Source organism: Curcuma longa, chromosome 17 (assembly GCF_044706935.1).
Source record: "Curcuma longa cultivar G26 ecotype Majalengka, Jawa Barat chromosome 17, ITB_CL_G26_1.1, whole genome shotgun sequence".
NCBI lineage: Eukaryota > Viridiplantae > Streptophyta > Magnoliopsida > Zingiberales > Zingiberaceae > Curcuma > Curcuma longa.
Genome location: NC_133877.1, coordinates 8878742 through 8902244, shown reverse-complemented (window position 1 = coordinate 8902244; position 23503 = coordinate 8878742). Strand labels below are relative to the sequence as shown.

General features: G+C 34.7%; 1 protein-coding gene across 1 annotated transcript in view; it reads right to left on the bottom strand.

Annotated features, from left to right (window-relative positions):
- Window positions 1-22175, bottom strand: part of LOC141848345 (uncharacterized) — a 37363-nt gene extending 15188 nt beyond the window's left edge. Inside the window, exons 1-5 of the mRNA XM_074736377.1 lie at window positions 22112-22175; window positions 21653-22014; window positions 12900-13065; window positions 11836-11966; window positions 11320-11521 (exon numbers count right to left, since the gene is read on the bottom strand). Of these exons, the coding sequence (XP_074592478.1) occupies window positions 11320-11521; window positions 11836-11966; window positions 12900-13065; window positions 21653-22014; window positions 22112-22175 (925 nt within the window). The remainder of the gene's footprint in view (window positions 1-11319; window positions 11522-11835; window positions 11967-12899; window positions 13066-21652; window positions 22015-22111) is intronic.
- Between the last annotated feature and the right edge of the window lie 1328 nt (window positions 22176-23503).

Genomic DNA, 23503 nt, shown 5'->3' with positions numbered 1-23503 from the left:
AGGGTTTTCTTGCTTATTTCGTTGCATTTACTTTGTGTATGATTTAATTTATGATAGAAGATCTCTTTTGAGAAACATGACAAAATAAATTACATAATTAATTATGTTAACTAATAAATTATATGTAAATTATAATATAGAGCTTCAGCTCTACTCTCTGAAAGAGTTGCATAATTATTTAAACTCAATGGGATAATAAATGCAATGGTAATTCGGTACAGCTTCAGCTTTGCGCTCTGAAATGGGTTGTATTATCACGGATGTTAAATTAATGAGATAAAAAATGTAACACCTCCATACTTTAAAGGAGTTGTGTGACTTATTATACTAAAATAAATTACTTATATTGTACAGCATTGATTCCACATTTAAAAAGGGTTCTTAGGTCTTTTCATATGTGCATAGGCTTTGACCATTTTATATGAGATGATTTTTTTCATTGGGTGGATTGAGAGTTGTTCACACTTTTCTTTTGTTAGGTGCAGGGATTAAAATTTCGAGCCGTATCACATTATGCAAGGTTTAAAATATCGAGTCATGCCGTATCGCAGTTTCGATACGGTGCTGGAAATTTTTAAAATATAAAATAAATTAATTAAAAAAAATTTAATCTAAATATTTAAAAATAAAAAATAAAATTTTTTGATTTTTATAGGTTTTAATAAAACCTATTTAAATTATCCTGAACTATAATTTTAAACGAGGAATTGATTATTAAAGCCTAATTAAATCTTAAGTTTTAAAAACAAAAAAAATCGACCGACACGTGCGACACAGCACCGGCACATCGGTTTCCGAATTCCTATGTCAGGCCGACGCCTCCGGAGGCATCACGCAGCCTCGGTGATACGAAAATTTTTTATTCCGTCGATGGACCTCCAACACTGGAGGCGCAACGCCTCCAGAGGCCGTGCGGCCTCGGCGATGACTCCGCCCGCCCAGGCACGGTGTCACCACCGGAGGCGCCACGCGGGCCCCACGATGCCTCCACGCGGGTCATGCACGATACAGTCGTAATTTTTTTAGGTTTATGGATTTTTAACTTAGGGCTTAATTAAAGTTTTAATAATCAATTTCTAGCTATAGTTGGGGATAATTTAAATAGGATTTATTAAAATCTATAAAATTATCTTATTATTTTTAAAAAATATTTTATTTTTTATTTTTAAATATTTAGATTAAATTTTTTATTTTAGTTAATATATTTTATATTTTAAAAATACTGAAACTATACCGATACAGTACCGAAACTGTATCATTCCGATTTGAGGTCGAAACCTCGGTACAGTTCGATATTTTAAACCTGTGTACCTTTGGGTGGATTGCAAATTATTCATTCTATAAATATTTATATGATGTATTTCATATTAGGTGGATTGCGGATCGTTCACATTATATATATATGTATATATCATGTTTATGATGCACTTCGTATTGGATGAAATGTGGGTCGTTCATCCCTATATACAATGCATCTTTTACTAGATAGATTGTGAGTTGTCTGTCATATGTGGATTCATTGATAAATTAAATTAAGAATACTCGTAAGCGAATAAAAGAGGAAGTATGAGAAATGATGAAATCTATAAGAGAAATTTATAACAAGAGATTAATGATGTTAAGTGTAGAAAATTATAACCTTGACTATTTACTCTTTGGACTGTGTTATAAGATATTCATTTGACATCATATACTTCCTTCTTATATTCACTCTGCATTTTCATGCCCACGTTCTAGAGTTTTTGATCTTTCAGATATTATTGAGATGTACATGGTATTGGGAAGTATTTTTAAAGAGGTATGTAATTAGTTTGTTTGATTAACATTTATATATTTTTGCTCTAACATTTTTTGCAATTCACACGTAGTGAGCGAAACTAACTTCATGGTAAGCCTAGTTCATGTGAGGCGTGACAACAAATTGATAAGAGGATAACGAAAGGATGAAATTAAGTTAGGAAAAAAGAAAACACTTCAAGATCCTAGAGAGAAAATACAAATAGCATAGCTTGACTTAGGGAAACTCTGCCCATGACGAATTAAACCCATCATAGCCGGTCCCAAGCCTGAATAAATGAGGGTTGCGTTAGGTTGTCAGCCCGCGTTAAACTAAGGTAAATATTCAATTAATGAATCTATTAAACTATTATGCTAATGCTAGATTGTTTCCCGGAAGGAGCGCGTTGCAGGGTCCGACTATAACGTCTCGGCAAAGAACGCTACATCTCTAGAACTTGAGTGTAGTGATAAATATACAAGAGTTCGCGTTGCAGTGTCCGACTGTAACCAATGGACCACTACATCTCCATGAGAACTTGGGTGTAGTGTTAAATAGGCAAAAGTTCTCTCACCATAGATTAGATAAGAACAAATATTATAGGAAAGCTAATAGTCTAAGATTTAGACCATGGAACATAGGAACTTCCATTAGTAAAGCAATAGAGGTAGTAGATACAATGATTAGAAAAAGAATTAGTACTTTGTGTGTACAAGAGACAAAATGGATAGGCGAGAAGGAAAAGATGATAGAAAACTCGAATTTTAAGTTATGGTACACAGGAAATAGTTAAACAAGAAATAGAGTGGGTTTTATTGTAGATAGTTTGTTAAAGGATAAAGTTGTAGGAGTAGTTATAAAGGGGATAGAATTATAATTCTTAAGATAGTAGTAGAGAAAAAAACTATAAACATAATTAGCATATATGCACCTCAAGCAAAATTAGATAAAGATACAAAATCAAAATTTTGGGACGACCTAGATGGAGTATTACAAAACATTCTGCCAAATGAAATGATTTTAATAAGAGGTGATCTAAATGGGCATGTCAAAGTGAAAAATGAAGAATATGAGAGAGTGCATGAGGGTTATGGGTTAAATGAAGATACCAAATCAAAGTTTTGGGACGACCTAGATGAAGTATTACAAAACATTCTGCCAAATAAAATGATTTTAATAGGAGATAATCTAAATGAACATGTTAGAGTGAAAAATGAGAAATATGAGAGGGTGCATGGGAGTTATGGGTTTGAAACAAAAAATGAATAAAGGAAACTATATTGGATTTTGTGATAGCATATGACTTTATACTAGCTAATATATTTTTTAAGAAAAGAGAAAAACATTTGGTCACGTTTAAAAGTGGGAATAATAAATCGCAAATTGACTTTCTTATTGTTAGGAAGAGGGATAGAAAGATTTATAAAGATTGTAAGGTCATTTCTGGAGAAAGCTTAATTACCCAACATAGGTTAGTAGAATTTGATATGCACCTTAAACATAGTATCAATAGAAGGAAAATATATACGACTCCCAGAATTAAATGGTAGAAGTTGAAGGATGAAAAACAAAATATATTTAAGTAAAAGGTAGGAGTATAAGTACTAGGTGACATATACGGCGACTTTAATACAACATGAAATAAGATGATATCAAAGTTGAAAATAGTAGCCAAGAGCAAGGATTGAAATCTCGAGTCGTTTCGTTCGATACCGATAAAATTTTTCTTCCACCAGCAGACTGACACCAGCATCAACGTTCCTGCTGGGATACCGTCCGAAGGTATCGTGCAGGCCGCACGTGTTCCGATCGCGATCGTGGTCGCAGAATTTGATTTGTTTTTAAAAAACTTAGATTTTAATAATCATGTAGGTTAATAATTTTAATAAACTCTTAATTATAGTTGAGATAATTTAGATATGTTTAATTAAAGCCTCATAAAATTATCCTATTATTTTTTAAAAAATTATTTTTTATTTTGTATTTTTAAATATTTAGATTAAGTTTTTTATTTTTAATTAATATATTTTATATTTTAAAAATACTGAAACTATACCGGCACGATATGATACCTACCGAAACTATATCGTTCCGATCCGGGATTGAAACCTCGACACGAATCGATATTTTAAACCTTGCCAAGAGTGTATTCAGTGAGTCAAAGAGGCATGTACCACCAAGTAAGGAATTTTAGTGGTGGAATGAGAAAGTACAAGACTATGAACAACCTATAAGGAATTATATATTTGTAAGAACGAGAAAAATTGAAAAAATATACATAAGCCAAGAAGGAGGCTAAGAAAGCAGTGAATGAAACTAATAATAAAACTTTTGAATGATTATATCAAAAATTGGATACAAAAGAAAGAGAAAGAGAAATTTATAGAATAACTAAAGTGAGAGAGAGGAAGACAAAGGATCTTATCCAAATAAGGTGTATTAAAGATGAATGCAATAAAGCACAATGATGGAGAAATAAAAGAGCGATGGAAGAGGTATTTTCATCAACATTTTAATGAAGATTTAAGTGACCAACTTAACTTAAATAATTTAAGTAGGTCATATTAGTAAAGAAATTTAAATTTTTACCATAGAATTCAAATTTTAGAAGTAGAACAAATTTTAAATAGGATGTAAAATGGAAAAGCAGCTGGACCAGATGATATTCTGATAGACATATGGAAGTGTCTAAGGAACAAAGTATTGAATGACTTATAAAATTATTTAACATGATATTGAAAATGAAAAAATGACCAATCAATGAAGGATAAGTACTCTAGTTCTCTTATATAAGAATAAGAGAGACGTATAAAATTGTGCAAACTATAGGAGTATGAAATTAATGAGTCATACCATGAAACTTTGGAAAAGAGTAATAGAAACAAGATTAAGGAAGAAGACTACAATGACCGAAAATCAATTTGGGTTCATACTTGGAAGGTCAATAATAGAAATTATATATCTTTTCAGACAACTAATTAGATCTACACATGATATTCATTGACTTACAAAAAGCTTATAATAGAATTTCAAGAGAAATTATATGGAGAATTTTAGAAAAGAGAGATGTTTGCGTATCATATATTGAACTAATTAAAAAAATGTATAAGGATGTAATGACCACAGTGAAGACTTCAGGCGAATTAACTGAAACATTTCCAATAAAGATAGGGTTACATCAAGGATCAACTCTAAGTCCTCATCCTTTTACATTAATCATGGACGAACTCACTTGACACATTATTGCATGTTGTTTGCAGATGATATTATTTTGATAGATGAGGAAGTAAATACTAAATTAGAATATTAACGGAAAACACTAGAAGTGAAAGGTTTTAGGCTTAGTAGATTAAAAATAAAATATATAAAATTTAAATTTAGCTATTAGACGTAATGAGCCAATTGTTAAAATAAAAGATGATGAGTTATCTGGAACTAAGAACTTTAAGTATTTAGGTTATTTTTGCAAGACAATAGAGGGATTGAGAGAGATGTCTTACATAGAATCCAAGCAAGATAGTTGAAATGGAGAAGAGTGTTGGGTGTTTTATGTGATCGTAAAATACCTCTAAAACTTAAAAGTTCTACAAAACGGCGGTTAGACCTACTATATTATATGGTGTTGAATGTTGGGCTGACTCGAGCACATTAGCAGAAAATGAGAGTTGCAGAGATGAGAATATTAAAATGGATGTGTGGACATACGAGGATGAATAGAATAAAAAATGAGAGCATTAGAGAAAAAGTTGAAGTTGCATCTATTGAGAAAAACTCCGAGAGACACATTTAAAATGGTACAGCAATATATTTAGACTACTTATAAATGCTCCAGTTAGACGATGTGAAATTATAACAAACAAGGAAAACCAAAAAAGACTTGGTTAGCAATAATAAAACAAGATAAAATTTATTTAAGAATAGATGATGATATAGTAGGGGATAGAACCCAATGACATAGAAGGATTCATACAACCGATCACACCTAATGGGATAAAGCTTAATTGTTGTTGTGGTTGTTGTAGCTCGACTTAGGGATGGGAATTCGAGGCATGTCATTCTTAACTTGTCTCATTTGTAGCAATATAAAACTATATAAACTAATAGAATATTTATTTTAATTCTTTAATGATGTCACATTTAACTATTTTTAAAAGTACCTTGTCTATAAATATAAAACTATATTTATTTTAACGGTACCTCTTCTATAATCAAGAATAGCAAAAGAAGCCACACTTAACTACTTTAGGTGACAATTTATCTCTATTAAGATACAAGAGATGGATAAAAAAGTGCACTCAAATTAAAGATAACAAATAAGATCACTCAGAAACATAATAGTAAATGCATCTAACCATGTTGAATAGATGAAGACATGCGATTTGTAAGATACCATGTAATAAGAACATCATTCCAAAATCTAAACGAAAACTATATAAATAATATGTACATGCAATCACAACCCAACAACTATAATAAGATGGTTGATAATTAGCTAGAGATATAGGATTCAAAAGAGTGAGAGAAAGATTTCCCATATTGTCACTCCTTTACACCTTAATAGATGCACTAAATTGGATTCACCTCAGCAAAGAAAGAAAAACAAATAGAGGAGACTATAGAATGATCTTTCATTAAGAAAAATTGAAGTCACTTATTCTTGAGTAGTTGTCAATGAAAGTAACAAATCATTTAAACTAAAATTGAAATAGACTCAACTAGGAGCCTAAATATCAAAATGGAGTAAAGAGAATGAGGTAAGTATGTTTATAGAAATTGTTGGGAAACATAGAACAATATTCTACCAACTGATAGCACTTACACTCGTCTAGGAGTTCCTTAGTAGGTCGTGGAGTAGGATCAGGGGTTCGAATCACGTAAAATATATTATTAGTATTCTTATTGTTTCTATTGTGAAATATAACATGACTAAATCCACACGCAAGCACCTTATGCACTAACAAATGTTTTTGGCGTTACGTGTGTGCAAGAGAAAGTAAAGATTTTGTATATGCAGGTTTTAAGCTATTCACCCTCCTTGTAGCCGGATACCATTGATTTGATGATAATCCTAACACTTGCTATTAGAGTAAGATTTCTCTTGAAGAACTAACTGCTGACAGAGTAAAATGATCAGAGCACTTTTCACACCACTGAAGTTTGAGGGGATCAACATATAGAAAAGAAAAATAGAGATTTAATTTAAAACTAATTTTGATATATCTCTTGCTATTAAATATGGTTTTGATTCTTTCAAGGATTCAAATGGTGATGTCACTAACAAAATATAGTGGACCAAAGATCAACGAGATAAAGATGGCATAGCAAATGGGAAGGCTATTAAATGCTCTCCTGGCGTAAGAAATTAACAAAGTTGGAAGTTACATAAGCACAAAAGAATTATAAGAGAAATTGATACATTTACATGAGGGAACCTTCAAAGCCAAGCTCACAAAATGAGATCTTTTATGAACACAAGTAAGCACCTTCAAAATGTAGCATGAAGAAAAGGTGGCTCAAATGCATTTTCTCTACAAGGAATTAGTTAACGGACTAATAAACATTGGAGAACAATGACAAACAAAGATATGCTAAAAATGCACTGAACGACTTTCCAAAAATGCATTAGTGGGCCTCCTTCGTGAGCACTTTTTATACGTTAAGTTAGAAGCTGTTAGTGCAATTGACCAGTGGTCAAGGTTGACCAAGTTCAGATTAGATTTTGATGTTCGATCAATGTGTTTGAAGGTTAAGTGAGATATCAAGTATGTTAAGCTTAACAGGATACTTGATAGTGGAGAAGTCCAAGTGGATCACAGTTGACTGGACATTTGACAGTTGAAGGCTAATCATGTTGGTAATGGAAGTCCTAATAGGTCATGGAAGACTAGATGTTAAGCATGTGATGAAAATCCTAACAGATCAAGGGTGATCGGATATTATGCACATGAGTGAAAGTCCAAATCATCGAGGACTAAATGTTAGGCATATGATGAGAAATTCTCATAGGTCATGGAGGACTAGATGTCAGTAATAGATGCGAAGTCCAAGCGGGTCAAGGGTATCTAGATGTTTGATAGTGGTGGAAATCAAAGCAGATCATTAAGGACTGGATGTTTGACAAGAGATAAAATATTAGCACGTCAAGGGTGACTAGATACTAAGCAAGGCAAAAGGTCCTAGGAGAGTAGATTCTGGGCAGTGGAAGTCTTGGCAAGTTAAGAATGAGATGAGGTTGGGTAAAGGAGAGTCCTAGTGAGCTGATGATGGTTGAATATTGGACAATGAGTGAAGTCTTAGAGACAAGGAGTCTCTAGGCAAGTATAGTCCTAGTAGATTAAGGTTAACTTGATAATAGGCATGGATAAAGTCCTTATAAGTCTAGGTTGACCTATACTAGGCATATGAGGAAGTCTGAGAGACATTTGGCCTCTTGACAATTGGAAATCTCATTCTTAGAGAGTTGAAATTGGAGTATCAATCAATTGTAAACAATATCAGTCAATTGGGGCAGTCCATTGGTATGGTTACAAGCCGTGTTTTCAACACAGATTCAGTTATGGAACAGTATCAATTGACTAGATGATAACAAACAACCGACTAACACCATCAATTGATTGGATAATAACAAACAATCATCTCAATGAACAGTGTTTTTAGCACAAGTTGAAAAATAAGTTAATGATGTATGTGATTCATACATATAGTTTCGGTATCATTTAACATCCATCTATTGTATTACATGAGCATATTTTGTATAGTTTCTTAGTTTTTCACTCTTTTTATCTTTTTAGTTCAGAAAGCTACTCTGTGCAATTTATTGATAAGACGTGAAGTTAGAGCCCAATTTGAGATGAAAAGCCTTAGAAGCGTGCATTCCAGCATGATGCACGGTTTGACCGTGTCCCCTGGAACGGTCTAGCCATGTCCCTTGACACAGTCGTGAATCACTTTTGGAGCAGAACGAGCATTGGAGCGTCAACCGTAACTTCCAGAATAGAACATGTCTGGTCGTGTCCCGACACGACCATGTTTTGCCCTAACGCCCGCCAAGGAGATGTCCAAAATGCCAAACAGCTTAACTGTGCTTTCCAACATGACCGTGGTACGATGGCAGCGCCCCCAAGTTTTTATGAAAGTTCGTTAAGATTTGATAATTTTGGAGGCTATAAAAGGACCAAGGGAACACCTATTTGAGTTATTTGGGATGAGGGGATCTCCCCTTCCCTATCAAGGGATTTCCCATGATAGGGAACCCTACAAAAGAGTCATCTTCTAAAGAGTTGCAAGGATTCCGTCCACTCAGGAGGCAAGATGATCTTCCGAAGACGACATCGATATATACGACTGAGCTTCGTTACTCTTTTGTCTTTTTTATGAGTTATAGTATGCTTAACTCTATGTCTTCGTCTTGTATCTTCATCTCCATAGAGTAATATTTTTAATTCTAGGATTAGGGAGTAACCCAATGTAGAGTTACACTTGTGTTTTATTAATCTTATCTTTTATCGAATGATGTGTTTGATACTTATTCAATCTAGTATGCATACATGTTATTGGTACTAGCGTGCGTTAAGATATCACAGGGAAAAAGGGAACGACTAAGAGGTGAGATTCTCCGACCTATAAATTCCAAACGTAAGAGTTTGCTCACGAAAGTAGTCCAAAACCTCTCGAAGGTATCATTGGCTATCACAGAGCGTAAAAGATTTATCTTGATTCGTCATTATAAAGTAAGGGATAAAAGTACAGGGATCGCGTGACATCGTGATAGGAGCCTTCTTGAAAAAGCGGTCACTCTAGTACGACTACCATGAAAGTAGAGATCGCGTTTGAGTAGATACACTGATATTATCCGAGAGGAGATATTGGTTACCTTAGAATAAACCACCTTCAAGCATATCAACCACTGAAGTAAAAGAGGGAATTACAATTAGAGTGTCAACGATCATTGCAGTGAAATCGAAGTCTTAGAGTTACTTTTAAATCTAGTTTTCTTACAACTTCTCACTTTGCTTTCTTAATTCATTTTTTTTCACAACAATTCTCTCAATTTCCATTCCTTTAGATAGCCTACTTTGCATTTGAATTAATACTCGACTTCATAGTCTCAGAAGATAATATTTTATTACTTAACAACAACTGTGTACTTATGGTATTCGACATTAGTTAAAAACAAATAAATTTTTTTTGCAATCGACTAGGGCAGTCAACTCAAGTCAAAATGAAGTCGAATAAAAAGTTTTACAATTGACTATGAAAGTCAACTGGTGTAGTTAACTGATGCTAAATCAAAAAGCTACTTAGAGGAGTGGAATTTAGATAGAACTTTAACAACGATCGAATTCTTGCCATCAATAAAGGAGCACTTGACTGGAAGGGGATTATCAGTCGACTAATGAGCTAGTAGTCGATTCGAGTATAACAAACAGTCGATTGATCAACAGATCCAGGTCACAAATAGAAACTCTATAAAGGAGGTTTCGTGCAAAAATTTTAGAGATTTGTTCAAGGTGGTTTTAAGGCGAGTATTGTTGTATTTTAAGATCTCTAGAGAGCATTCCAAAGGAAATCAACAACGATCAAGCAACCACGTTCTTCATTTTGTAATTTCTACTTATTGTACTCTTATTATTGTAGCTTGTATGTTTGTGTATGTGTATTTGCTGTAAAGACATGACATTGCAAGAGGTTTCTCTGTCTCGAAAAAGTGTCTGATAAGGGGAAAAGTAGCGATGTTATCAGGGGTGACCCATCGACTTGGTTGTGAAGTAGGAACATGGGATTTTGAACCACATAAAAAGGTTTTGTGTGCTTGTATTTTGTTGATGCACTTTATTGTTGTACTTTGTGGTTTGTTTCGAACCACCATTGTGTACTAACGATTGTAGATGAGCACAATCAATGACAAGAAAATGAAAAGACGAATGGGCTATTCACCCCCTAGCCGCATAGATAGATCCTACAGAGGTATGTACTCTAGAAGAGTTATTTTCGACTATAAAATGCAAAGCACAACAACAAAGTACAAGCATACAAAACCTTTTTAAGTAGAATGACCAAGTCCTTTTACTCCTAATCACTTAGGAAAATGACTCCCAAACCTATATAGCTTTTTACTTTTCACTCCTATTCACACCTAAATCTAAAGTCTCAATTTATTTTCATGTTTGCTATAATGAAAGCTTGGGTGGATTCATCTTAAAATTTTGTCATCCATTAAAATGAAGAAACCTTGTGAAAATTGTAAAACATTTGTAATTTTACCACTTTCAAGATATTATAATAAGATTCAATATTATATCCAAATTGTTGCATTAAACTGCTAATAATTAGCAAGTTGCAAAAGTCTCAACTAGTTTCAAACGCATATGATCTAAAGTAATTATTTTCAACCATTTTCCACAAGCATCTGAAGTGGAATAGTTCTTTGGCAGAACTTAGGAGTATCTTTTATTTATCTAGAATGAACCCCAAAAATATATTGCTTAAGCAGCCAAATAAAGCCACAATAAGATAAAAGCAATTAGATAAAGAAATCATACCAAAATGCACTATAAAACTTGAGTTTGATGTTCGTTTAAATATGTTCCCTGCATTGTCCTTGCAGAAGCCCTTATCCATTACTAGTAACAATCGACCAAACTGAACCTCAGCCGATATATCCACCATAATGGAAAATTCTCGATTAGGAAGAATAACCTTCAGAGTAGATGGCACAATGTGACCAGCTCCATAACTGAGAAGCTAGATAAGGAACAAACATTAAATAATTGTCATTTAGTGAAGAAGGAATTATTGAAAGCAAGGGCAAGGAGGTATATCTCGCGTTGCATTACTCTATGGTAACTAAGTTAAATTTCAAATAAGCAACTCAGACAATGAATAAAAATAAGGTAAATGTAAGGCTAGCAAACAATGATAAGTGTACACAAGAACATGATGATAGAGTAGAGAAATACTAGATTCTCAATCATGAAATAAACAAAATTTACCATTCAGGGAATCAGAAAGTAATAGATGGCCTTAAATTACAAATATCAAATTTTCTGCTTACATACGTTGCAATGACTAGGGGAGCACCTAAATTCACCTCCATTGATGCATGGTTCACTGAAAGAAATATTGACCCATACATTCAAAGCGTTTGTGAAAGAATCAGAGGATATATATGCAGTAGGAGCAATTGTATCTGCAGCAGAAGGGAAATGGTTAGAATCTTTATTTTCATTTATCTGACAAGGTAAATTTTAGACCAAAAATGAACAAATGAAAACATGTTTTTCAATATCTATTTCAAATGTTTATAGTTATCAAGTATGCAAAGTGGTACCTCCAAAAGATATGGAAGTTAAAACCAGCACAATTAGGCATGTGGATGTTTTGAAGTGAAATTTCTTTAAATCAAATAATAATCAAACAATAAACCCCAATGGCAAGCAGAAAGTTTCTGTTAATCTGCTTGTGATGGAAGATAGCTAATTAGTGAAATAGAAAAAAAAAATCTTGTAATGCTTGAGACCAGATTTATAATGTTGATTCTGGTATACATGACTTACAACTATGGTGAAAAAGGAAATAAGAATCCAGTGAAAATAATGAAAATAAAAAATAATTAACAACACTCTCTTTTTCATACCCCTATTAAACAAGTCTCTTGCATTTTATTATCATAGACCACTAGACTTATGATAAGGTTGGTCAGATAAGTAAGAATAATGGTCATTTTTAACGTTGTGAAAACCACTGAACACATCATCCCCATGATCAGCAACACAAGCATGTGGGCTCTGTAGACTTATGACTTCAATAAATACCAGGCAGGGTTTGATAAGCATGCAGAACAAGTTTAAATTCTGAATTTGCTTTGGAGATCTTCAGGAATGCTGACTTAAGGATCCACACCATTTACAATATGATAATGCCTTTCACCATTTGCAGATCCAACTAATATATTCAAATCCATCAAATTTAGTCATAAGCTTAATTCATATGACAACTAAAGTTTAATTTCATAAGATTCATTCTATAGCAAAAGAAGATAATCAATCATAGAAGAAGATGGAAAATTCATATCAACTTAGTAATCAAAGAGAATTAACAAGAGTGAGGATAGTTTCTTAACCAACAGTCCAGTTATAGCTAGCACATCGAACTCTTCGGGAGCCATTGACGCAGACCTCAAAAATATGATTGCCATCACGCAGGCCTGAGTATGTAAATTCTTTTGATTCACAAGCAACGTAACTGTGGTTATCTAACTGCATGATGTGCAAACAGTTACTAGGCAGCTGAGCAAATTGTTCAAATAAATAAATTTATGATAGTTTCCATAATAGAGTGATTCCTGAAACAAGTTCATATTTCTAATTGGAAGGTCATGTATTAATGAAAGCATAGTGATAAAATGGCCAAATTATGTTGAAAAAAGATCTCATTATGATCTTGAAAACATCACAATGAGTCCCAGGATGCTGTATAATCATTTATAACGTCTAGTAAGAATGTAAGATTATTCTTGAGTTTCAAAAATAAATCACAGAAAAACATAAATGAAACAAGCAAATTTGCTGAAGAACACAAGCATTTAACACACACTTATATACATGTTTCAATATACGAGTCGTCTTCTTCCACTTGTCTAAACATAAGAGACAAGTAAGCACAAATTTTCCAAATTAAACAAATTAGCATTTGACGCACTCTTATGTTTCTCCAACATTCAATTAACACAAGGAATTCCTTATGTTCCCATATGAACATGATTTCAAAGATAGTGTCAAGATGTTTTTCAATCCTTGCAGTTGTTATCTGTTCTTTCTTTTGTTTTTTTATTTGTTAGCCAGCAAATTTCTAAAACAAGTAAAAGTATAAATAAATAGCTTAAGTACTGACACTGTTGTAATTTTTGTGCAGTGGAAGTTTTAAGAAAATAAAATTTCATTCAAGACTCGCAAAGTATTGTTAAAAATTTTGTTGCATGACTATCATTGAATAAACATAGTGCTAAGCATAGTTTGAAATCGCGTACCATGTTGGATGAAACAGTCAAAACGTATCGTTCCGGTAAATCACCGAAACTCGATACCACTCGGCACCGAGGTTCAAAATCTCGAATCATGCGATAGTTTCAATCTTTGACTAGAAATATATTATTCAAGGATCAAGCCGATGCTTTGATGCATGGTGTCGATGATAGATTGGAGGTTGAAGGAGGAAGGAGATGAAGCAAAAGAAGGAGACATTGTAAGTGGAATCGAATTTCGATAATTTACCAAAATGATATATTTCGACCGTTTCGTTTGGCATGGTACAAGATTTAAAATCATGCTCAGCACAAATAATGTCTCCTTCCTATATTTCATCTCCCTTCCTTTTTTAACTCCAATCTATTACCAACACCATGCATCGAAACATTGACACAATACTTGAACACTATTATTTCAATCAAAGACCGAAACTTCGATATGACTTAAGATTTTGAACCTTGGTGCGAAGAGATCGACTGTAATTTCAAATTAAAACATAAGAAAATGGAGAAAATTGGTTGCAATATGAATAGGAGAATAGAGCCCCCCATTGGAAGGAAAAATGGATGAAATTAGCTCCAATATGAATGAGAGAATAGACCCACATTGGGAGTTTTATAGCAACAATACTAGTTTATATTGGATCACAACTTGTAGATATTGTGAATATGAATGGCTGAGAGACTCTCGCCCGTGTGCACCCATAGTAGGTGCAAATCTAGGGCCCACATTGCATTAAATCTAGTTGACTAGCGTGTAAGTGTGACCTGTTCATGACGAATGTCAGATCAGTCAAGGAAAAAATTGTTTACGTAGTGCAACCTGTGTTTTGTCACTCAGATTATTTTTTCTGCTACCTAAAACTTAAAACGAACACATTAATAGTTGTTGATTAAAACGAACAATAACTATTGGCATTTCAAATCAGCCAACAATGACAGTTAATGACCTAATAATGGTAATTAAGTGATAGGATTAATAGCTACCATGATTTTGAGTCTATAAATAGAGGCTCTTCCCTAAGCAACGGAATAAGAAAATCATCCATAATCCATCAACAAGCCACTCTTCCCCACTCCCCACTGTTCTTCTCCGCCTGATAGTGTTCGAGTACAATGTTTAGTTCATCACGAATAACCAATGCTTGGTTATTAACGTGATTGAACCATTGCATCCTAAGAAATAGACATCCATTCGAACCTCCAAGCATCGTTGGAGAGAGAACGAATCTATTTTAAGGAAACTGTGTTTGTGCTCAGCAATTCGGCCTTATGACTGCCTGACTCGGCCTCATGACTGCCTGACTTGGCCTCCTACATCACTCAGTAGTTCGGCCTCCTGACTACCCGATTTGGTCTCCCAATCTCCTGGCTTAGCCTCCCGAGTCACTTAACAACTCGGCTTCCTGAGTCACTCGGCAGTTTGGCCTCCTAACTACTTGACTCAGCCTTCCAACCTCTTGACTCAGCCTCCCGAGTCATTCGGTAATTCGGCCTCCCAAGTCACTTAGCAGCTTGACTTCCCAACCACCCGACTCGACTTCCTGAGTCACTCGGTAGTTCAACCTCCCGACCTCCTGGCTCAGCCTCCCAAGTCGTCTAGTAGATCGATCGCCAAGTACTCTAACTCGGCCAGTGTCCCGAGTCTCCCGAGTACCTCGACTTTCTAGTTCGACTTGACTCCCTGAGCTCTCTAGTTCAAGTCCGTCTTGGAAAATCAATAAGTCTTATTTGAATTCAATAGTTTATTTGTAATTCTATACTGGCCTGCTGCAACATTAATTAGCAACCTTCGTTTGCAAAAGAGGAAATAAGACACAGTTTGCAATAAACATTACACATACTTGACAAATAAAATTTCCATATATAATCAAAATAATAGATCTTTTACACGTCATTATTCTATTGTTTCCTGAAATTTTCCTCTATTGCTTCTTGCCTTTTATTTTATTAAACAATAAGTCCTTTTCATACCTATGAAGTGCTACATCAAGGCAAGGTTTAAAATCTCGACCCGTGCCGAGGTTTCGGTCCCGGACCGGAACGATACGGTTTCGGTATCGTATCGTGCCGTGCCGATATAGTTTCGGTATTTTTTAAAATTTAAATATAAATGTATATTAATTTTATTAATATTTGATTGTTAAATATGTTTTATATGTTGAAATGTTGAATTTATATTTAAATATTTTCTCTTAAAATTTAAATTTAAATTTAAATTTATAAAATGATTTGAAAGGTTAAAAATAATTATAAAATTATTTAAAAATTTTAAATTATTTTTTGAATGTATTTGTAAATTTTTAATTTTAAAATATTTATTTGAAATGTTTAAGAATTATATTTTCTTTAAAAGTTTAAATTATTTTAAATTTATATTTAATTTTATAATTATTTTTAAAAATTAAATTATTTTATAAAATATTTATTTATGTTATAACTATTAATAATAGTTTATTTTTTAAAAAATATATATTTAAAAAATAAAAAATTATCTAAATCAAAAAATTAAAAAAAATTGCCGCTGTAATAGTCCGTGAAGGTCGTCATAGCACTGCGACCAAGGAGGTTTTAGGAATATATAAAATTTTATTATAATTTTAAATAAATTTAAATATATTAGAATTTTAAAAAATATATTTGATTATTTATTTAGGTTAGGGTTGATTATTTATTTAGGTTAGGAGTTGATGAGAAAATAAATAAAAAATTATTAGAATTTAAATAAAATATATAATTAATTAGATAATTTTATTAGGATTTAATTAAATTAATTATTAATGTTTTAATTTAAAAATCCAAACTTTTCCTCCCTCCCCCGACTCGCGCGATCTCAGCACGCGAGGTCGCGCGATCGCGCAACCCCGCGGCCGCGCCGGAGTGGTCGCGCGACTCCTCCGGCGAGGCCGTTGAGGTCGCGTGACCCCTCCGGCGAGGCCGCCGTGGTCGCGCTACCCCGCAGCCGCGCTGGAGGGCTCCGCGATCCGTTCGGGCGCGGCGATCGTTGGTTCTCGCGATCAGTCCGGAGCCGTCGACAAGGTCGTGCGACCACTCCGGCGCGGTCGCCGGGGTCAGGCGACTATTCCGGCGGCTGTGCTGGTGTCGGCTCGTGCTGGTGCCGGTCGACGGGCGGAACGAAATGTTTCGCCCGTTTCGCCCGGCTCGGCACGAGATTTTAATCCCTGCATTAAGGTAATGCTCAATATAGAAATAAAATCTGCTTTATTTTTATTATCCATCTTTTCAATTGACAGGTATAAAGTATGTGACATGTACTAGCTCAATAGATCATAAAGATTAGGATCATATTCAAGTTTCAAAATATAGTTCCATGCAGGGTTTCAATTTCCAACTAGAGCTGTACTGTTTCGGTATTAAACACTATTGATACTCAATATATGAGTCAAAGTGTTCAAGATGATTTTGATAAGTTCAATCCTATAAACCCTTCACTTTGTTTATTTCTTTTTAAAAAATAAAAAATAACAATTAGATAGCCAATTACATTTAAATTTTGTAATAATATGTCATGTCAATATTCAATATATAATAAAGCGATGACGAAATGAATTGTACTTATTTAAAAAACCGGACCTAAGTAGACATTGGGGGCCCAATAAATATGAAAACTTTGCTCCTCGAGGGAAGAAGTGAATTTTTATTAAATACTCTAAGCAATGTAAGGATTATGTGTTTATAGGTGAACAAGATGATGGAAGCATTGCTGAGATTGAAATACAAATTACAAAATTATGGAGAATAATTTTTCTTAAAGAGGCGAAATAAAGGGAAGGTAATCTTTATTGGAGTTATCTAATTTAAATAATGACTTTGTGCCAAATGAATCATTAAAACTCAAAAGGATGAGTTATGCGGCAAAGACGTGTTGCTTCACTGGACATTGTTGATGAGGCTTCCCCTGTGATGTGGTCGGACCTGCATAGATCAACACGCATTAGATGGCGCTAAAGAGATCCAATAAAGCCCTCTGATGCTTAAGTTAATCTCTAGTGATAGAGCTTAAGAGAAAAAATGGAATGCAAAGTAAAAGAGGAGAGTTGGAGAGAAGAGGAATCCCCTTTGGTGGATAAAGCTGATACTTATATATGTATATGTAGGTATGTGGGCGACCATACCCAAGTAAGGGTGGTGATGACAGTAGGTGGAAAGTCGTATCCAAGTGGGATATGTTTGTAATGGGTCATGCCTAAGTATGGCCTAGGATAACATAGGGACCATATCTAAGTATGGCCAGGAATGACTCATCTCGGAGAGGCTTGGACTGGCTTGGCCTAATAAATTGGCTAATAGTGACTTGGCCAATAGAGACGCAACTGCTCAGATTGGCTTGGCATGATAACTCAGCCAATTGGTGACTTGGCCTATAGAGACTCATCCTAGTTACTCGACCAATAGTGGCTCAACCAAGTTACTCGACCAAGTGGTGGCTCAACCTACATTGACTCTGTAGGGATCTATATGCGCGAAAAACCGATTAAACCGCATATAACGCAACGGAAAACAGGATCCCTCCAGAAGATCCATGCGAAAAACAAACTCGTTTGACGATTCTACCTACTAGAATCGAGTATACCTTCGATGCGTGCCCTTCGCAATCCCGACAGCAACTCTTTGCCTTCAAGGTCGTCGGATCTCAGCACGATCAGAGTGTTCGCGCCTCCACGGTATCCACACGAACACTGAGATGGAGAAGAACCAAACTGTGGTGCTAGCCACAAGAGGAGGTTCGGCCAAGAAGAAGAAGAGAAGAAGAGGAAGAGCAAGAGTGTCCAACAACCCCTTCATCAAGAGCCTCTCACCCTCTTTTATAGCCCACCATGAGATATAATGGATGAAGGGGAAAATTAATATAATATTAATTCCGAAATTAATATTTTATTAATTCCAATGCATCTCATGCAAAAGATCTTTCTCCTCTTTTAATGAAAGATCATGCATCTCATGCATGGCAATCTTTCTCTTCTTTTAAGGAAGATAATGCAGCTTTTTAATTATCATGCATCTCATGCATGATAACCTTTTAGTCAAATTCGAATTTGGCTTGTGTGCCTTGAGTCCAACTCGAGTCTCACACAATCTGAGCTGACTTGAGTCCAACTCGAGTCCAACTCGAGTCCAGCTCAATCCGAATTGACACTTAGGGCTAATTTTAACAGACTCTACTCTAACTCAACTTTGATTCAGCTTGAAATGACTCGAGATGTTAGATTTTAGGTATGGAACAAGCAGCGCCTACATGGAGAGAGGCCCTGTAGGTTGGATATGCTAAGTTGGAAGGGGATCGCTATCCCGGGGTATCAATCTCGTTGGGAACAATTCTAATCACATTGATTTATCTTAAACTCGAACTTCAAAAGACTAAGGGACAGAGACAAGAATTTCATATTGGGGCGGGGGAGGGGGGCCACCATGTTGTCGCTCCCCATTCGTCCTTCATTTCTATACCTGTTGCATTAAAAGACTGTTTTTCCCAATGGAGAACTTGAAGAAAAAGTCTATATGAAATAACCAACATGTTTTGTTATTAAAGGTCAAGAAAATAAAATTTTCAAATTAAATAAAACAATTTATAGATTTAAGTAGTTTTCTTGACAATTAGTATTTGCAATTTCATAGAGCAATAATCTTAAATGACTTCATCATGCCAGATGAAGACCATATGTGTTTATGTGAGAAGATCCAATAAAAAGTTTGTGATTCTATCTTTTTATGCCGATGACATATTATTAGCTGGAAATAATGAATATACACAATACACAAACCATTAAGAAATGGTGGTTGTCGTCTAATTTTAAAATAAAGGACATGAGACAAATTACATTCTACGTGTTAAAATTAATAGAGATCGTTCTAAGAGATTGTTTGCATTATCTCAAAAATCATATATTAAAAAAATTAGAGTAATTTAGAATGTCAAATTGCAAACCCATTAATACTCCTGTGGCTTAGGCAAAATTTAAGTCGTGAAATGTGCCCAAACACTTCTGAAGAAATACAAGAGACCTCGAAGTGTCATGTTCTAGTGTAGTTGGGAGTTTAAAGTATGCAATGATGTGTACTCGTCTCGATATTTGTTATGTCGTGGGGTATCAGTCTAATCCAAGAAGAAGACATTGGAGTGCAATTAAAAAAGGCACAGTAAATTATTTTCTTTTTTATCAAGTAAAATATTTAATACTAAAATGATATATAGATGTTGACGGGGTGGTGATTTAGATGAGCGTAAAGCCACCTCTTGCTATGCTTTCTTGTTAAATAGTGGTTGCATCTCTCAGAGAAGTAAGAAACAAATTGGTATATCAATGTCTATGATGAAAGCAGAATTTGTGGCATGTGCTTTTGCAGTGCAAGTAGGTGTATGGTTGAGAAAATTCTTATGTCATTTGGGTGTAGTAAGCACTCTAGTGGAAGCTATAACAATTTATTATGATAATCAATTAGAAATTGCTCACAATAAAGACCCCAAATACCATGGAAAAACAAACATAACACAAAGTACAACTTCATCAAAGATATTATTGAAATGGTGATTTTGAAATACATGCCTACGCATTTGATGGTGGCTAATCATTTAGTTAAGTAAATACCTAGAGACATCTTTCTAGATCATGTTAGATCTCTTGGATTGCGTAGAATGTGATTGTGTTCATGAGTATTTAAGATATTGTGTCTGTTATTGTGTGACATTTGATTATGCATTTTATATGTATATATTTAGTTTATAATATATATCTGTGAATTAAAAGTATCTTTGTCAAGTTGAGATTGACTCTCTCACACGAGCAATCGCCTCTGGTGATGCATTGCATGTTGAGATGAGACAGTATTGACTTTGTTGTGAACAAATTCATACATATGTTACCTTGGTAATGAATTATTGAAATGAGATTTCTTTATAAATTTTTTTTAATTGAAATGGATTTTCTCACAATTCATTAAATTTGTCTAATAGCAAAATTAGAGTTTGTTTAAGATTGATATTATTAGAGGACAAACGAGGAGAAAACTTAAGTTAAGTGTTGAAACACACTTGAACTAAGATTTGAATCATGTGTATGTTTTTCGACATACGCTTCCATGTAGGTAAAAGTTTTAGAAGTTGAATTAAAGCTGAATACATGAACCATAATAAATATCTGATGTACATAAATCAAGTGAAACATGAATCTTGTAATTCATGTATCTAGATAAAATAAGTCCATGTATCCAATTAATGAAGTATAGTCTAAAAGTTTCTATTGAGTAGTATAAATAGTTATATAATGTAAAGTTGGAAGACAAATCATTTCTATAATAAAGTCATCATACTACTCTTCTCTTCCTAGTAAGTTATTTAAGAGTCTACCACCTTCTAATAAAGTGGTATCAGAGCCAATGGCATCAAACTTCATTTCTTTCCAATACCTCCAGTTTGGTGGAGTCAGGTGCGTTACGCGTGTCTACACGTTTCATAAATGTGCGCAGTGGAAGAAAAATAATAATTACATCTAATTATTACAACACTTGCAACACACGCATACAACATATAACATGTACAAAGCATAATTGAAATTTAAAAATTTTAAAGAATAACAATTATTCTAGGTATACCTGACGAATGACGTGGAATGAGATTGACATCAATAGAACGGTTCTACCAAAGCTCCGCTTCTACCGGTGATCCACGCTAAGCTCTCGTCTGGACGGCTTCCCAAGTCACAAGTTGCATTACCGTCTTCGGTACTAGCCGATGATCAACAACGGTCGATACGAGAGAAAACCTTAATATCGGAATATACGCAACAACACACGTCATGCTCATTTTTCGAGACTTTTTAACTATCGCTGACAATCGTATTTCCGGCGAAGATTCTGATGGTCAAACTTTGACCACGGAAATAGGCAAACGGTTGGAAACCCTTTTTGATGTTGATGAAACCATCTCCAAAAGCTTCACAAGCTTCCGTGAAGATGGCAAATGGCATCAGACAACCAAGGATTATCGGTAACAACCCGACAGTAACTCCGACAACAACCAGGTGGCTAGAAACTATTTCCGATGTCGGATCTTCATCGATGGCCAACAGTAGACCTTCACAAGAGCTCCAATTTGCGGCGTCTTCTCCGGTGGCAGCTGTCCATAGTGAAGGACGAGCTGCCGGCGTCCAACGCCGGCTAGTACTTCCCTTTCCCTCGTCGGTCAACAACTGACCTTCAGCAACCAACCATGCCACGCGATTAATGAAGGCTGGCTATCCACACGATCGAAAAGCAAGGCCGGCAGCACTAGCGCAATCGGGAAGCAAGACCAGTGGCACTCGCACGATCGATTCGGGAGAAATCGCAATCTCTTGGAGAAGGAGGTTGCGCCATCGGTAAAATCCCCATTAAGGGAGAAAGCTACGGCGCCTTTACCCTCATGCGGAAAAAACCAGACCAACCATAGCTGGCTTAAGGTTTTAATATAGGGTTACTGTAGCAAATCAAATCGAATGGATGGTTGTGATTTAATCCTAACCATTAGGATTCAATATCAACCGTTCATTCCTATTTTGATGTTATATCTCATACAACATCTTATTGGATTTAGATCCAATCCAAAATCCCATCTTTTAGCTTAATACCCAAAACTCATATGCTGATTAACTCAAGTTTGTACAATCCACACAGAGGAAGAGTTGTGATTAGTAGAGATGTAGAATTTAATAAAGATGCATCATGAAATTGGAGTTGTAAGGAAGAAGAAGGGTCTTATGATTTCCTTCCTTACTTTGATATAGAACAAGAAGTCCAAGAGGAATCTACTTCACCAACAACTCCACATTCACCCGAGTTATCAATCACACCAAGATCATCTTCAGGAGAAAAGACTCGAAAATATCGAAGCCTTGATGATATCTACAATGAGACTCATGTTATTGATGAAATAAGTTTGTTTTGTTTACTTGCAGATTTTAACCTTTGAGCTTTGAAGAAGCAAAAAGGATAAGAAATGCAGAGGAGTCATGGATAAAGAAATTCAAGTCATTGTGAAGAATGAGACTTGGGAGTTAGTATCTCTTCCAAAAGACCATAAAACTATTGGAGTCAAATGAGTGTACAAGACAAAGAAGAATGCTAATGGAGAAGTAAAAAGGTATAAAGCACGACTTGTTGCTAAAGGCAGTAAACAAAAACAAGGTATTGATTATGATAAGGTATTTGCTCCGGTAGCTAGATTGGAGACAATTCGTTTGTTGATATCTCTCGCCATTCAAAATGATTGGTAGATTTATCAATTGGATGTTAAATCTGCCTTTCTTAATGGTAATCTTAACGAGGATGTTTACATTAAGCAAGCTATTGGATATGTGGTTAAAGGGCATGGAGATAAGGTCTTATAGCTAAAGAAGACACTTTACGGGCTTAAATAGGTGCCTAGAGCTTAGAGCAATCAACTTAACAAGCATTTGTACGAAAATAATTTCTTGAAATGCACCCACGAGTTTGCACTCTATATAAAAGAAGAAGGTCAAGATTTCTTACTTGTTTGCATTTATGTGGATGAACTCATTTTTACAAGAAATAATCAAAAAATGATTGAAAAATTCAAGATAACCATGAGTCATGAATTTGAGATGACTATGTACATAGGACTCATGCCTTATTTCTTGGGAATCCAAGTAAAGCAAATAGAGGATGGAATTTCTATTTCACAAGAG